Source organism: Beta vulgaris, chromosome 9 (genome assembly GCF_026745355.1).
Source record: "Beta vulgaris subsp. vulgaris cultivar EL10 chromosome 9, EL10.2, whole genome shotgun sequence".
Taxonomy (NCBI): domain Eukaryota; kingdom Viridiplantae; phylum Streptophyta; class Magnoliopsida; order Caryophyllales; family Amaranthaceae; genus Beta; species Beta vulgaris.
The window spans coordinates 13028679-13046102 of NC_079210.1; the positions used below are offsets into that span (position 1 = coordinate 13028679).

General features: G+C 38.8%; 1 protein-coding gene across 2 annotated transcripts; it reads left to right on the forward strand.

Moving 5' to 3' along the window:
* Positions 1 to 311: 311 nt before the first annotated feature.
* LOC104903260 (auxin response factor 4) lies at positions 312 to 7957 on the forward strand. Of its 2 annotated transcripts, none has more exons than XM_010691275.4 (12): positions 312 to 1372; positions 1491 to 1547; positions 1773 to 1955; positions 2093 to 2177; positions 2265 to 2355; positions 3258 to 3422; positions 4471 to 4590; positions 4672 to 4747; positions 5220 to 5346; positions 5465 to 6213; positions 6295 to 6485; positions 7475 to 7957. In XM_010691275.4, exons 1-12 carry the CDS (start codon positions 1034 to 1036, stop codon positions 7656 to 7658), a joined length of 2367 nt encoding a protein of 788 aa, XP_010689577.2. In that variant the 5' UTR covers positions 312 to 1033; the 3' UTR covers positions 7659 to 7957. The 2 variants fall into 2 exon arrangements, with proteins under 2 accessions (XP_010689577.2, XP_010689575.2); XM_010691273.4 differs by having other exon boundaries at positions 313 to 1372; positions 5220 to 5379.
* The last annotated feature ends 9467 nt before the right edge of the window (positions 7958 to 17424 follow it).

Here is a 17424-nt window from a genome sequence, read left to right on the forward strand (position 1 = left end):
TACAGCAAACACAAAAATTGAGTTAAACAACATTCTATGAAAATCTCTACAAAATAAACAAACAATATTAGTAGATAAAAGATAAATAACAAAAAGATGATTCCCAAATTTTTTTCCCCCTTTAGTGACAGCTTCAAAGGTCACAAACTTTTTAGAGACCATTAAATTAAAATGTCCTAGAGGAAAGAAAAGTAGATCATGTTCCCTTATTTTTGCATAATATTGTTATAATTGCAAAAACTCAAATTGTTTTTGTTGTATGCATTCAATTGATACACACCTATTTGTCTCAGTGGTGGAGTACTCCCTCTCAGGCTTAAGCCTTTCACTCTCACAACTCACAAGTCTCTCTCTTTCTCTGCTTATTAAAACTGTAGCACTAAAGAAAACTACACAAGATAAAGGCAAAGAGAAAGAGGGGGTGGTGGGGAAGTCTGGGTAATGTACTGTCTTAGCTTTGTCCCCCCCACCCAACACAATTTCTCTCTCTTAAGTTCCATCTATCTCTTTCCATCTTTAATTTTCTTTTTTCTTTTTGGGAAATGATATTATTTCTTGTTTTAATTAACAGTTCATATTCAAAAAAACCCAAGTTGCACACATTGGCTTTTTTTTTTGCCTTTTTGCTTGCTGTTCTTTCTATGCAAGCAATTGTCAATTTCTTCTGCATCAGCTTCTGCTGCTGTCACTTTTATTGCTGCTCCCTTTTTTGAGTACTGCAAAATGTGGGAGAAAGAATCATACTTTGAAGTTCTGGTTACAATTTGATTCCTTCTTCTTTTTGCCAAATTCCCACTAAATTTTCCTCCTTTTTATCATCTGGGTACTCCTCAAAATGAAGTTTTTTCCCATGATTTGACTTCATAAGAACAGTTTTTATGTTATTTCTAGCCTTTTATCTTCTGGGTATCCTTAAAAGTTAGATATAATATAGTTTTTTTTTGATGTGTTTTTGCTTTGCACTTTTAATGCTATATTAAGTTAGTATTGAGTTTGATTATATTGGGATATATATAATAAAGGTTGGTGGTTCATGGAAATTGATTTGAATCATGAAGTGAGTGAGGTGGAGAAGATTGCATATTGTTATGGGGATTGTGAAAAGGGAATTTATGGTTGTTGTGTTTCTTCATCTTCTTCTTCATGTTCCTCAAATTCCTCTCCATCTGCTGTTACTTCTTACATGGAGCTTTGGCATGCTTGTGCTGGACCTCTCATTTCCTTACCTAGGAGAGGGAATGTGGTTGTGTATTTCCCTCAGGGTCACTTGGAACAAGTTGTTGCGTCGTCGTCGCCGTACTCTCCGGTCGACCTGCCTACCTATGATCTCCCTCCACAAATCTTTTGCAGGGTTGCAAATATACAACTTCTTGTAAGTAGCTCAAAATTTTTATTAGCTATTCATTTGGTGAAAATGTCTGGCATATGTTAATATTTAATGTAATGTGGTAAGAATCTGTGTTTCTTGATTTTTGTTAACTTTTCAACAGGCTAATAAGGAGAATGATGAGGTCTACACACAGTTGACTCTGTTCCCATTGCCAGAGGTTAGCTTGTCATCTTTAATATAATTGGCTTTTCTGAATGTATGTATTTCACATTTGGTGTTTTATTGTAATTACCAATGCTAGTGGAGCTTATGTTCATTGATAGAACTGCCTATGTCATATTGATTTGCATGAATTGGTTTCTTGGTGGTTTCATGGTTCATTGAACTATATAAATATGTGATGGACGAGCTGGTAGTGTGACGCTTTTTCACTGTTGTGTAGTTTGGAAGGATTAGTTTGGGAAGCAAAGAAGTAGAGGGGCTAGGAGGGGAAGAAGATGCTGCGGAAGTGCTCCCCAAATCAACACCCCATATGTTCTGTAAGACACTTACTGCTTCTGATACTAGCACTCATGGTGGATTTTCAGTGCCTCGCCGTGCTGCAGAAGACTGCTTTCCACCTCTGGTATAAGCTTTATCTAATTCAATGGAGAGAGAAAAAAAAAAGAGGGAGGATAGTTTTACGGATTTCTTCAAAAATTTTGCTGTGTTGTTTGTTAATGATGTTTTTTAGTTGTTTATTTCATCCTGTTAATGACATAGGACTATAAGCTGCAGCGCCCTTCCCAAGAATTGGTTGCAAAGGACTTGCATGGAGTTGAGTGGAAGTTTCGACATATTTACCGTGGTACTTTAGACAACCTTAAGGAGTAGATTTTATATGATACAAGCTTCCTATATTGGATATCTGAATATTTTTTTCTTTTCTTTTCAGGCCAGCCCAGACGGCATCTGTTGACGACAGGATGGAGTGTTTTTGTGAGCCAGAAGAACCTTGTTTCAGGAGATGCTGTGCTTTTCTTGAGGTATTAGGCCTTGGTGTTACATTTAAGTGTTTAACTGACAGCAATAACATGTAGCTGAATAGTGAACTGTTACATGGCTATTTCTACTCCTGCTTTTCATTTTACTTCAACTACTTCTGTTTGATTACTCAAACACCATCAAGGGTGTGAATTCATACCAAACAATTCATGTTTCAGCTCGATACAATTACATACCACCTATTGGTATTAAAAAAAATATGAAGAGAGAGGGAGAAGACAAATAGTCATGTGAGATATGCTCACAACTGGATTTGAGAAAGAATTTTAGCTAGCATAGCAGATAAGTTTACCTACGTTGTGTGCATAGATTGGCAGACGATTTCATGCCAAAGGTACACCATACATGTATAATTCATTTATTGAATGTAATATGTCTTTGAATACCATATCTGACACCCATGGTTATTGGGATCCTGATCCAGGTCTTACGATCTACAATTTTAAAAAAATATAATTGATTCCGATCAGCTAGGATCTTAAAATCCTACTTGGAATAAATCTTAATACGATTTTGGGATCTCAGGATCCAGTCTGTCATGCAATGATAATTTGCAAACTAGTTAATTCCGAAGATCCATGTGTAAGTTTTTTACACAATGTCACGTCTTGTGAATGCCATATGCAGCACATATGTCAAATGTTTAAGTTTTTTACACAATGTCACGTCTTGTGAATGCCATATGCAGCACATATGTCAAATGTTTTTCAAGAAGCTTCCATGTCCAGAAGTTCTAGCCTTGGCATGTCAGTCACTCAGATATGCATCTGTAATCTGACACTACTGTCTTTGAAACTTTGCATAACATAGATTGCTGTCCTGCGTGATACACTGCTGTTTTAAGCTACTATATGGATCTTAAAGGAGTAAATGAATTTCATAGGGGTGAAGACGGAGAGCTGAGACTGGGCTTAAGAAGAGCTATTCGGCCTAAAAGTGGTGTTCCCGATTCTGTTATAGGAAAACAGAGCATGTACCCAAATGTTCTTTCTGCGGTGGTTAATGCTGTATCTACTAAGACCATGTTTCATGTCTTCTACAGCCCAAGGTACGAAGTCTTTAAGTCTTTTAAAATTCTTTTTGCAAGAATGTCTAAACTATAGGCTAGTTCTTATACACTAGGTACTTCCTTTCCTTTTTGATATTTGCTATTAGTATTACCCTGTTAACTTCTAGCCATGCCTTTTGAATATGCCTTCAAAATTTAGCTTTTCGGGGGTTCTCTTTCCGTCAATATTACTATGCTTGTGACACAGGTATATAATTCAGTAAATTATTCTATTCATCCAAGCTATCTGAATTGATCTCTGTTTGGGAGAACATTTCCATTATTTATTCAGGAGAAAGTTAAATTTGAACTGCTAAAGTCTGTACTGAGTTGTTGTCTTCATCAAAGGAAAACACTAATTAAGCAAAGAACTTGATGATTATCGGGTTGATTCACTTAGCTTCTATTGTCTAACCTATAAATGGCTGAGACTTTTCCAGCAAAAACAAAGTCCACAATACGGTCTTATTTGAAGAACATGTTCTTACTTAAAATAGTTTAGCAGTGTTCCCTTCAAAAATAGTTTAGCAGTGCCTTTGTGGCTGGAACAAATGTAACTTTTGTGCAGTGGGTTGTGAATACGACACATTTATGGTGGATTAATCTAGTTAAGGAGAGTACTTCTGCTGTAGCTTTAGGTGGGGATAGGGACCTAACTGTCGAGGTAACTTGGGGATGCTAATCGTCTTATCTGGATATATAGCTCGCAAATTGTAAACAAATTACTCTTTGGGAAAAAAAATATGTAATGCTTTTGTGGAATAGGTATTAATATTTATGTAGTTAGATAATTCGTGCTATTAATTAGAATGCTGGTTTACCAACTAACTAGATTCTGCTGCATTGCTTCTTGTTGCCAAGACTGCTGGTCCATTTTTTCTTTTTTCCTTTGTCGTTTCTAGTCTCTGAAATGCTGTATCATATATCTTTCTGATGGCATTATCATTTTGTAAAGCTTCAGTGCTTCAGGAATTTATTTTTTGTCACCCCATTTGATCTCCTGTACTGTGACTATATCACTATGATGAACTTGTCACTGAAAATGCAGGGCAAGCCATCCAGAGTTTATTGTACCACACCAAAGATATGTTAAAAGCTTTTCCAATCCAATATCTGCTGGAACAAGATTTAGGACGAGAATTGAAGTAGACGAGTCTCCAGAGAGAAGGTTAGACATCCTGAATGTGATATTTTCTTGGATAGATGTTTCTATTCTGGATTAACTTACAGCTAAAACCGGGTCTTCCAGGTGCCGCGGTATTGTTGTTGGTGTTAATGACATTGATCCCTATAAATGGCCTAATTCAAAATGGAGATGCTTGCTGGTGAGTTTTGCAAATACATATATAATTTCAAATTCAGATGATGATACGTAAGAAAACGAACTACTACTAGAATTTCAATGATTCCCTCATGTGTAAACAGGATCTAACCTCTTAGGCAGCCTACTGTCTCTGTACTTTGTCTCTTCAATGAACTCTTTTACTTCTATTGTTGCATGTTTCATTCCCTGACCGAGCTTCAACTTCATTTTGGCCTGTAATTCCCTGTCATCTATTACATTAATACTTCTCATTTATGTGATAATCTAATTCTCCTCAATGATACTTTCTGAAACAATTCTGACTGTTACTTTAGTTGCTAAGGTTTGCTGTATTTTATCTTACCTATTTTTTATACAATATTGGATTATTCTTGAATCCTTTCCTTAACCCATAAAATTTTATGGTCTTAATGTGAATGAGACACATATGTTCAGTTTCATGAACTACATACAAGTTTCAACATATCTTGCAGGTGAGATGGGATGAAGATATTGTCAGTGATAAAGAAGAACGGGTTTCGCCCTGGGAGATTGATCCTTCTGTGTCTCTCCCTCCACTGAGTATTCAGTCTTCCCCAAGGATTAAAAAACTCAGAACTGGTTTGCCATCCAGTCCGTCCAATCCTGTCGATTGTACTAAGCTCTGCAATCTGCTCTGATTAGTATTTTGGATTTCTATATAACTGTAGTCACCTATGTATTTTTGTTGTCATGGCAGCTGGAGGGCTTGGAAATCTGGACTTTGAGGAGTCTGTCAGATCCTCTAAGGTCTTGCAAGGTCAAGAAAATGTTAGTTTTATTTCACCTCCCTATGGATGTGATAAGGTGCACAGCATGCTGGATAATGAACCAGGAGCAGCTGGCCAGCAAAGTCTGTCATCTACTAGGTTACCGCCAATAAATGTGAGTGAGTTTAGATCACTGGCTCAACCAATGACTTACACGGGCATTTTGGAATCAAACAGATTCCCAAAGGTCTTGCAAGGTCAAGAAATCTGCCCGTTGAGATCCTTGACGGGAAAAATGAACTTCAACCCTAGTGCTTGGATTAAGCCCAGCTTAGCTACCAGTTATTTCAACTTATATCAAGGACCCAAAACCAGTTTCTATCCTCTAGCTTCAGAAGGTGTCAGAAACATGTATTTTCCTTTTGACATTTATAAATCTGATCAAGATTCTGTGATGGTTCCTTGCAAAAATACCATGGCAAAAGAGAATTCTGTGTTCAATCTGTCTTCTTTTCATAGTAATGGCTTCAGGAAGAAAGATCAGAACCCGAATATTGAAAATGAGGATAGGCCAGCAGAGAATATGTATGTGCACAACTCGTTAAATACAAGTCGTAACGACCAAAAAGATGCTCCAGGTAATGGGCCTAGACCACATAGTAAATTATTTGGGTTTCCATTGGAACGGGAAACTTCAAGCACGAACTCTGAGATTTGCAGTAGGAGGAGCTGCACAAAGGTGAGTCTTTAATGTCAAGTCATTTTCATTTAATATTTCCGAACTTTTCTTCTGTTACTCATTAAAAAAGTCAAATGGAAGGTTCACAAGCAAGGTAGCTTGGTTGGAAGAGCCATTGATCTCTCCAAATTAAAGAGCTATGCAGATCTAATGAACGAATTGGAGCATCTGTTTGGCATGGAAGGACTTCTACAAGATCCCGCAAAGGGGTGGAGGATACTGTACACCGACAAGGAAAATGATATGATGGTTGTGGGAGATGATCCATGGAAGTATGTCTCTTTTCATTAACACCCTTCCCTTTCTTATTGGGTACTTTGGTGGCTCATATTATCATTAATCATGCAATAACCCTCCCTATTGCATATTATTACCCCTGTTCCAAACTAATTGATTGCTACAGTTCCCTTTTTGGGTTTTCCCAATTATTTGCAACATACCTTTTTGGCAATTTTATTTTTCTACTTTTCTCTATAGTTAGGCCTAAGTGTGATAATGAGCCTGACCTGTTCGTGAACAATTCGAGCTTGGCTCGGTCAAAATTCGGTCAAAGCTCGGCTCGTTGTAGCTCGGCTCGAGTTTGAGTTCAGCGTTCGAGACCTTAACCAGTCGAGCTGAGTTATGACATGCTCGGCTTGAGAAGCTCGTGAACAGACTCGATTACTTTTTTATACATGGAAATAATGTATTATGTGTGTATACATAGATGTATTTATTCTAGATATTGCACAATAATAAGGTAAGATTTCTATTGTCAAAGAATAAACTCAAAAAACAAAAATATTAAGAAAAGAAATATAAAGAAGACGGGTAAACTAAATATAATAATAGGTCAAGCTTGTTCGTGAACAATCGATAACGGCTTTGGTCAAAGCTCGGTTCGTCAAGTTTCGAGCTCGGCTCAAGTTTGAATAAACTTAAATGATAACAAGCCAAGCTAACAAGAGCTCGGATTTGGCTCGACTGATAAGCATCCCTAGTTGGGCCCAACACCTACCCACTTGGTTCTTTCTAGTTTTTGACTTTCCTAGAATTTTTTTCGAAAAAATGGTTTGTGGCAAATAATTTGGGATAGAGGGGGTACTTTTTCTCTTCCCATGATCCTTTTCTCTTTCTAATTAGTATTTTTGATACTTTTTTGGCTGTTCTCACAAAAATGATGTGAAATCATACAAGTCCTACATATATTTTAGGACATATACTTCTAATACCTGAAGGATTAATTCGGTACATAGTATAACAACTTTGGGCTTTTTGGCAGTGAGTTTTGTGATGTGGTGTCAAAGATCCATATATACACCCGCGAAGAAGTAGAGAAGATGACTGCTGGCATGGTGACTGATGATAACCAAAGCTGTCTTGAGGAAGCACCCAGCATGCTTGACGCATCCAAGTCTTCATCTGTGGGTCAGCCAGATTCTTCTCCTACTGAGACAAAGAATTGAACTCCTGCTATTCTACTATTATGTGAAGCATAAGAAGTTGGCTCAGTAGTTTATTAAAAAACTGAATGTGTCCTAGACCCTGTGAGTAAATTATGTACTATTTGCAATGAGACTTGGTTTATATGTATGTATCTGTGAGACTATGACATTTAGGACTTGGTTGTTTGTGTCTGATGTATTCTTGTATTGTTAGTTTCATGCTATGTTGTATGGTGTCGCGTACAATCGTTGGCGCCTTGTGTCGTATGCAAAATCTGTGTGCTGGTAATAAACAGAGAAGTCATTGCTCTCTTTATATATATCACATGTGTTGGTAATAAGCAAAATTTTGGACTAAAATTCATCTCTCAATCACAACATTAAGAATGACAGATGATAATCTACTTGTACAAGTGTGCAGAATTATTATGTTAACCTGATTAGGTTAATCCTCGTATTTAATATATATAGTGTACAACTGATAGATGGGAACGATGCTTAGTAAATAAGTCAGTAGATAGACCCTTAGTAAAAAATATCAGCAACCTGAGACTGAATAGGAACATGTCGAACAATAAGACCTCCCATGACAACCATTTCGCGAACAAAATGATAATCCTCATCGATATGTTTGTTGCGATCATGATGAACTGGATTAGTAGTGAGATAAGTAGCAGAGACATTATCACAATACACGATCACCAGACGGCGAAGAAAATGACCAATGTCAGCAAGAAGTTGCTTGAGCCAAATAGTTTCTGCAGCCGTGTAAGCAATAGCCCTGTATTTAGCTTCAGTGGAGGATTTAAACACAGTAGGTTGCTTTTTCGAGCGTCAGGTGATAAGATTTTTCCCAAGAAAAACACCATGGCCAATAGTAGAACGACAAGTGTCAGGACAAGCCGCTCAATCTGCATCAGAGAAGGCAATAACAACAGTAGGAAAATTGTTGCTATATAAGAAAAGACTAAAATCCAAAGGGACTTGTAGATATCTGAAAATTCTTTTCACAACATGAAGGTGAGTAGTATGAGAAGCATGCATAAACTGAGACATCATATTAACAACATAAGCAATATCTGGACGAGTCATAATGGTACTGCAATGCACGAACCATACTACGATAATCTGTGGGATCAACAAGAAGTTATCCATCAAGAAGAGACAATGTAACTCTAGAGACAACATGATTGTTAACTGGTTTAACAGTATGAAGATGAAATTTACGGAGTAAATCAGAAACATACTTATTTTGAGACAAAAATAAACCAAAGGAAGTACGCACAACCTGAACACCTAAGAAATAATGAAGATCCCCTAAATCCTTCATAGCAAACTGAGAAGAAAGAACAGAGATGAATTTTGTGACAAGGGCATGACTACTACCAGTAAGGAGAATGTCATCAACATATAAGAGGATAATAATGAGATGACCACAAATTTCGAGAGTGAACATGGAAGTGTCACAACTGCTGCACTTGAAACCAATAGATAAGAGAAAATTACTAAAATGAGATAACCAAGCTCGAGTAGCTTGTTTCAAACCATAAATGGACTTACGAAGACGATAAATATGAGTAGGTTTAGATGGATGAACAAAACCCGGAGGTTGACGCATATGAACCTCTTCATGAATAAAACCATGAAGAAAATAATTTTTGACATCTAATTGACGAATAAACCATTTAAGCGAAACAACAATAGTGAGAACTAAGCGAACAATAATAGGCTTAACAACTGGACCAAAGGTTTCAAAGTAATCAATACCTGCCTGCTGGTGATTTCCAAAAAAGACGAGCTTAGCTTTGAACCACTCCACAGAACCATCAGAATTGTATTTTATTCGATAAACCCACTTACAACCAAGTAAATTCTTGTCATAGTTGCGGGGTACCAACTCCCATGTGTCAGTATTAATTAAAGTCATATATTCATTAAGCATAGCTTGACGCCATCGAGAATCTTTAGAACCTTGTTTAAAATTAGTAGGTTTAGACTCGACAATGTCAGTTTTTAAGTTCATTAAGACTTTAGACTTGGACACACCGTCCTTTAATTGAGTGACCATGGGGTGACGGTTAAGGACAACAGAGGGAGACTGAGAAACTGAAGAAAGGGAGGGGACACAATCAGACGAGGCAACGCACACAAGGGAGGCGGAAGGCCCATGAGCGAGCGGGACAAGGCCAGCAGCAACACATGGGCCAGCCATGCGGACGTCGAGGGGAGTGGGCGAGGAGATGAGCCCAGCAGACGCTGGGTCGACTACGAGCATGTGAGAGGAGACGCTGGGCCCAGCGAGCGCTGGCTCAACAGCGGACCAGGCATGAGGCGAATGGGAGGGAAGGGGGGAAGGCCCATTGAGCGTTGGCTCGGCAGTGGGCCAGGCAGGAGGCAAAAGGGAGTGAAGGGGGGAAGGCCTATCGAGTGTTGGCTCAGTAGCGGGCCAAGCAGGAGAGAGAACTAGGCTGGGAACAAGACCTTTGGGCGCTGGTTGGTCGTGGGTCGAGGGAGCAGCAAGGCTGCGGGTAGGAGGGGAGGGCAACAAGTCTGTGGCAAGGGGTACGACAACCGAGGAAGTACGCACATGAGGCAATGGAACCAATGAGGCAGGGGTCAAGACGGGAGGGGAAGACACACATGCAACATTAGTGAGATTACAATCACTAGTCAAGGCCATGTGCGAGGTGTAAGGCACGTTAGATGCAGGACTAACAAGAGCACGATACGAAAACTTATGTTCATGAAAAAGAACATGACGACTGATGTAAACTTTGTTGGTAGTAGGATCAAGACAACTATAACCTTTATAATCCAATGCATATCCAATAAAAACACAAGGTTTAGACTTGGGTTGAAGTTTGTTAATCTTAGAATCCAGGAACAATGGGAAGCATTCACAACCAGTGTTTTCAAAAAATGATAGGAAGGAGAACGATGAAACAATTTTACAAAAGGAGAAACACCCCGTAGAACTGAACTAAGTAACCGATTTATGGTGTAGATGGCAGTGTATGATGCATCAACCCAAAATTCAGCAGGAAAATCATAATGAATTATCATAGTACGAGCCATTTCAATAATGTGACGATATTTACGTTCTGCAACACTGTTTTGAGCTTAAGTATGGGGACAAGATTTTAGAAAAATTATGCCATGTGCACAAAAATGTTGCAGAAGAGGGGAATTATCAAAGTTCATGACCCCCATCACTTTGAAAAATCATAATTTTGCAATTAAATGGATTTTCAACCATCTTTTGAAACACAAGAAATTGAGAATAAACTTCCGATTTTCTACGTAAAGGATAATCCATGAATACCGGGAGAAATCATCAACAAACACAACATAGTAATGATATAATTGATTTTACAAAACAGGAGATTGCCAAAGATCACTATGAATTTCATATAACGGATATGGTGAAACATGTTCAACTGGACAAAAGGTAAACGATGTATTTTTCCTAACTTACAACCAACACAATCATCATGAAACTTAAAAGTACATGTGATAGATTTATTTGAACATAAAGATCCTAAGATGCTAGAGAAGGTATGGCCAAGACGAGCATGCCAAACTGCACCCGACTCCTTAGTTGCTAGGAAAGCAGGAACTAGAGACTCAGTAGGGACAACAATGGGTTGAAGAGGGTAGACACCTTGCTTATCCAAAGCAAATCCGCCCCCGTTGTCTGGTCCTTAACATAAACAAATTTTTTATCAAAACTCGCAACACAATTATTTTCTTGACACAACTTGTTAACTGATAATAAATTATGCTTCAATTGAGGGACATGACAGACAGATGACAAAGTGAGGGGACGACTTGTAGTTTTTAAGGTCAAATTACCAGTACTTTTAATGGGGAGTAAGGTACCATTACCAACTACAACAGAACGAGATCCAGTGTAAGTGGTTTTAGCAGAATACTTACCATCCTGAGGAGTCATGTGAGAGGCGGCCCCCGAATCCGGGTACCAGATTGAATCATTAGCTTTCCCACCAACAAACACTGCACCTAAGGCTCGAGTGACACTTTCACAGGAAGAGAGAACAAAGCTGGAATTGAATCTTTGCAGATAATAAGCAGCTTGATAACCTAGAAACCAACATAGACCACAAGTATCGGAAGTAGGGGTAGAGCGAGTTTAAATTGCTACTTGACGAATTACTTCCTGCTGAAGACAAATCATTAGTAATAGAGTCTATGCAAGGCATACTATAGGATGACAAGTTAGAATATTAACTCATACCATTGGGGCGTCCCCGATTAGCATGGTTGTTGTTGTTGTTATTACCAGATCAACGAGAATTGTTGTTACCACCATTACCCCGATTATTTTGACTTCGACCATTATTACCCCCTCGATTCCTATTGATCCTCCCTCGATTTCGGTCGCCTGAATTATTTTTAGGGGAGGAACCATAACTAGGAGACTGAACAACAACCAATGCATGATGAGAAGATGAATCTAAATCATCCTTTGAACTTTTTAGGCGTTGTTCATGAAGCAGAAGCTTAGGGCGCAAGTCATCGAAACTAAGTGGAAACAATTAATGCAATAAAGTGGTAATAACATGATCATACTCAGAATCACGATCCAAACTAAACAAAGGGTGCTGAACCAAGTCTTGATTAGAGACAGGACACTGAATAGCAGCTAAAGAATCTGCAATAACCTTCATCTCATGCAAATAACCATCCATAGTATGAGAATCACTCTTCTTAATACGAGTAAGGTGACCTTTCAATTCTATAGAACGAGCCATACTAGCATGCATAAATCTATTTTGCAAACGATTCCAAATTTCCACAAAGGTGGTTAAATCATGCACATCAACAAAAACATCACGAGACAACGTCGCAAAAATTCAGGATTTTATTTGTTGATCAACACACAAATATTCATAGAATTGAGCATTAGGAAGCGAAACACCATGATCATCAATAACAGTAGCAGGGGGAATTAAAAAGCGCCTTCAACCATACCAAGCAGTTTATGGGAAAGAAGCAAACAAGTAATTTGAGTTTTCCACAACAAATAATCCTTAGGAGAGGAGAGAGAGTAATAATTACCAAATTACTGAGATTAGGAGCGGATATTTGCGATAAAGCAAAAATCGACGACGAGAGAGCTGGTGAAATCGGTTGGACGACGCTAGTGGTCGGCACGACGGACGCAGAGGGGAAGCCCGTCGGGAAACGCGACGGTGTGCGCGACGAGGAGGAGGGCGAGGTGGCGTTGAGCAGCGCCGATGAGAAGCCGAAGAAAGACGGTGAACTGGCCCCGGCAGCAGACAAAGGCTGCAAGAAAAAGAAAGCAACGTAGTGCTACGAAATGGCAGCAGCGACGGGAGGCATGACGGCAGACTCACGTGCTGGTAGGGGCTGCGTAAGGGCAGCCGTGGTGGCACAAGCGGTGGTCGAAAGAGCCATGGTGGTGAAAGGAAATTTTTTTTAAGAAAAACCTAGGCTGTGATACCATGTACAAGTTTGGAGAATAATTGTTTTAACCTGATTATGTTAACCTTCGCATTTTATATATATATATATATATATATATATATATATATATATATATATTGTTTATAATACAGGCCTACGACTAGTAAAAGTCCATACTATCCTTTTACATACAATATTACTCTAATACTACTGTTACAATGAATTGTGATATTGTGATTCGCTACCTTTTATTAATTACCAGTTATCACCATTCATTCATTCAATCAGGTTCTTTGAAGATTCCAAGAGTTGTATTACCTTAATCTTAAATCTTGTAGTTTTCTGTCAGCCCTATGCACAAATTAGAACACTTTCAAAAAAACGTGGACAATAAATTTGGACTAGAAGTTCCTCTTTTTTCTATGAGATTGCAAGAGCTTTGCTTATTTGTTATCAACTGCAGATTAGGAATAAATTTAGAGTTTAGAAGCGTTTCTCAATAATTTTAGATTAACGTTGTCATTTATCTAAATATTACTAGAATCGTTCCACCTTGTAAATCAGTTTCAAGGATCTTCCTAAATACGAATCTCCTATCTATTTTCAATCTAACTAAAGGCTTTACTTTTCCCCCCCTTGTTGATCTGTACTTGTGGATTGATGTTCTTCGCTGCAACATTACCGGGGCATTTGGTATAATCAATGTAAACGGAATGGAAATGATTTAGATATGGGGGGGGGGGAAATGAAATAATAATTGTTACCTTAATAGTTGTTTGGTATCCTGGTGGATTGAAAACAATTAAAAGATTTATGTTAAGGAAGGAAACGTAATTGTTTCCACTGGTTTGATAATGGTAACAAATGAGGGGATTATGATTCCATCATAAGCGGTATTTGTTACTTAACACCCATACCAAACTATTAGAAATACAATCCCTCATTTGAATATGTTTCCTAAATCAAATTTTCCCATACCAAACACCCTCTAAAAACATATTAGACTCAAATAAACGATTTGACCATTAATATTAACATTTTGTTTGAATTGCAATATTGGAGGGGAAGGGGAGAGGGTGGGGGAGTAAGAAGAAAGGGGCGGGGGAGGAAGGAAAGGGAGAGAAGATTATGCTTTTTCCTTCCGAATCTCTCCAATATTGGAAAATTTTTGGTTTCCTATAGTTTTTTTTAGTGTTTTTCTAGTAAAAGAATAAAAGAGAAAGGAAGGAAAAGCATAAAACTAATTATATTAATGTCGTGCAAATAAAACATTTTTTAAATTGTAATACAAAGAAAAGGATCAAATGAGGCTTACCACTGAATAGAATACAAAGTGGCTACCCCAACACAACGATTCAAAAGAGCTTAAAGCAGATGAAGAAAGAAAGAGAAGGTTGCGGTATTATTCATTTGACATGCACATGACATGTCAATGTAGCATAAATTCATATCATGAAACTGATTTTTATAATATACAAGGCAAGGAAAACTAGGTTCAACAACCTCTATTAAGAGGCCGGCCTAAAATATCCTTACGAAGGAGGGGAAAATCGATATCATAAGGAGGGAAGAAGTAAATGAGTGAAGGGGGTGTAAAGATCCTTTATAGCCATAACATGTTGTCCTATTGCCATCCTAACGAACATGATGAAATCGAACTTGCGAAAAGAAATTGCACTCCTTGGCCATCATTTGCAAGAAGAGAATTAATGCACCACAGAATTCAAAGCACTAATAATCTGATTATTATTGTCCCTTTTAATATTCTCAAGATTTAAACTGACGACACACAGAATGCCTTCACGAGTAGCTCAAGCTTCAGCCTACAAAATACTAGCATTGGAGCTCAAAGAGCTAGCACCGAGATCATCTCGCTTAAGGTGTTTCGAATAACAGAGCCTAAGGCAGCGTCTCGATTCGAGAGTTTAGAGTCATCAAAAATTAATCTTATAGACAGACTGCGGGGGACACCGGACACCTTTACCATAACCACTTTACGACCCACAAAAGAAATAGTCAGACACTGCACAATGAAGGAGGTCTAAACCCACTGATAAAAACACATGGTCCTAAGAGAGAATGATTCATCATGCAATAATTTGCTTTCTAATATACCGAATGGAACACCAAAAAAAGGGTGACTTTGGCCATTGAGGACTTATCTAACACCGAATTAATCATGAATATAATATCACCATAATGACCAGATCGAGAAAAAGGGGAAAAGAAGGTAGACAACAAATTTCTCTGCAACACATCAAGACATCCATGGAAAAATTACAACTCAAAAAGATATGAGAAAAAGTCTCCACTGCTGAATCACAAACGACGCATTCCTACCGAAGAAAAATATAACATTTCTCTAGACTAGATTTGGTCGAGAGGGTCCTCACTAAAAAGTTTCCACAAAATATTGGCGACATTGGTGGGAGGTGGGGGATCGAGATCCCATATCCAAGAGAAAATTCCTTCTCTACTGTATCGAATTCCTGGACCTGTTGAGCCCCAAACTTGACTATATAACAACTATTGTGAGACAACCTCTAAACACGTTTAATAGGAAATCCTGAAGAGAGGAGAAAAATACTAGTTATACAATCAATAATATTGGGGGGAGAAAAGAAGAGAGGAATGGGACATTTTACGAATTAGAGAGAGAGATGACATCCTTAAATAATAAATCGCACAGATAAGGGGGGGGGGGGTTTACGCGGTCTCTAATGGGATGAGAATACCCCAAATATCATTCCAGAAGGAAATAAGTGCCCATCCACAACAACCCCTCTCAATCCCTTCATGAAAAGAGAACAACATTACATTGACCGTGTTCATTGCGGCCAGGAAGCCCAATAGGGAATTTTCATAATGAGAAAATGATCGTTCTTAATATATACGATTAACAAGTTGGACTTAGATATTTGAAAGTTGAGCGAGTAATTTCCATAGTAAATTCATTTGAAGGGCTTTGTTATTATGATAGCTTTTTGAAATCTTTACCCTCCCAGATCTTTGGCAGACCCGTCCTTGGGGCTGGGCAGGAGGGGCGCTTGCCTAGGGTCCAAGAAAAGCAAGCCCGAATTCCTTCAAAGCTTTTGATTCATTTATAAAAGGATTTTTTAACTACAACAATACAAACTTTTGCCCGTTCTCTCGCAATAATACATATACTTTTGATTATTTTATAATAATACAAACTTTATATCAAAATTCCTCCAGTAGGTCAAGTTGACTTGTAATCGGTAAAACAAGTCATAAGAAATTACAAAATGATCTTTCTTCTTTCTCCCTCCTACCCCAATCCTCACCCACCCAAACCACCTCAGCTTGTTACCTCCTATAACAAGTTAACAACTGGCATTGCCCTACTGGAGGAATTTTGATCAAAATTTTGTATTATTAAAAAATAATCAAAAATTTGTATTATTGCAATTAAACGAGCAAAAGTTTGTATTATTCTTGTTAAAAAATCCATTATATAAAAGATAAAACAGTTTTTTCACCAGGCACACCTGTAGTTTTTCAAAATTCTTGGGGTACCCCTAATTTTAAAAAAATGCACCAGGTACTCTTAATTTAGGGGTAAAATGTATGAAATGCCCTTAATGACTAACGGTGTCAAGTTTTCGTTAGTCATTAGGGTTAATTAACCCTTCTATCCCTAATTTAATCCTAATTAACTAACTAAACCCTAATTTCTAACCCTAACCTAACCCCATAACTTCAAACTCTAACCCCACCACCCAACCTCCACCACCACCTCCCCTCTCCCTCCCTCACCACCTGCAGCAACCCCACCACCCGATCACCACCACCTCCCCTCCCCCTCCCCCTCCCCCACCCCCTGCAGCAGCCCCCTCCCCGATTTCCCCACTCCTCCCCCGAAACCCACCTCCCCCGTCGATTTTCCCACTCTTCCCCCGAAACCCACCTCCTTAGCCCACCATAAAACCACCCTCCTTCTTAAAACCTCACCATGCACCACAACGTCACCACCGCGTCACCTACCACCGCTCATTACCTACCGCCGCTCATCATCCTAGACCACGACCAACGAACAATTTTCGCAACTATTTTCGCAATCAGTTTACGAATTCAATTTTCGAAATCATTTTTGAAATCATTTTTCGAAATCATTTTTCGAAATTATCAATGATGAAGGAGGAGAGATGGGGGTGGGGTGGGGTGGGGATGGGGAATTTGACGGGGGTAGTGGGGGTGGGGAGGGGGGATTTGACGGGGTGGTGGGGCGGGGAGGGGGATTCGACGGGGTGGTGGGGTGGGGAGGGGGAATTTGACGGGGGTGGTGGGGGAGGGGTGGGGGCTGCGTGGGTGGCGGAGG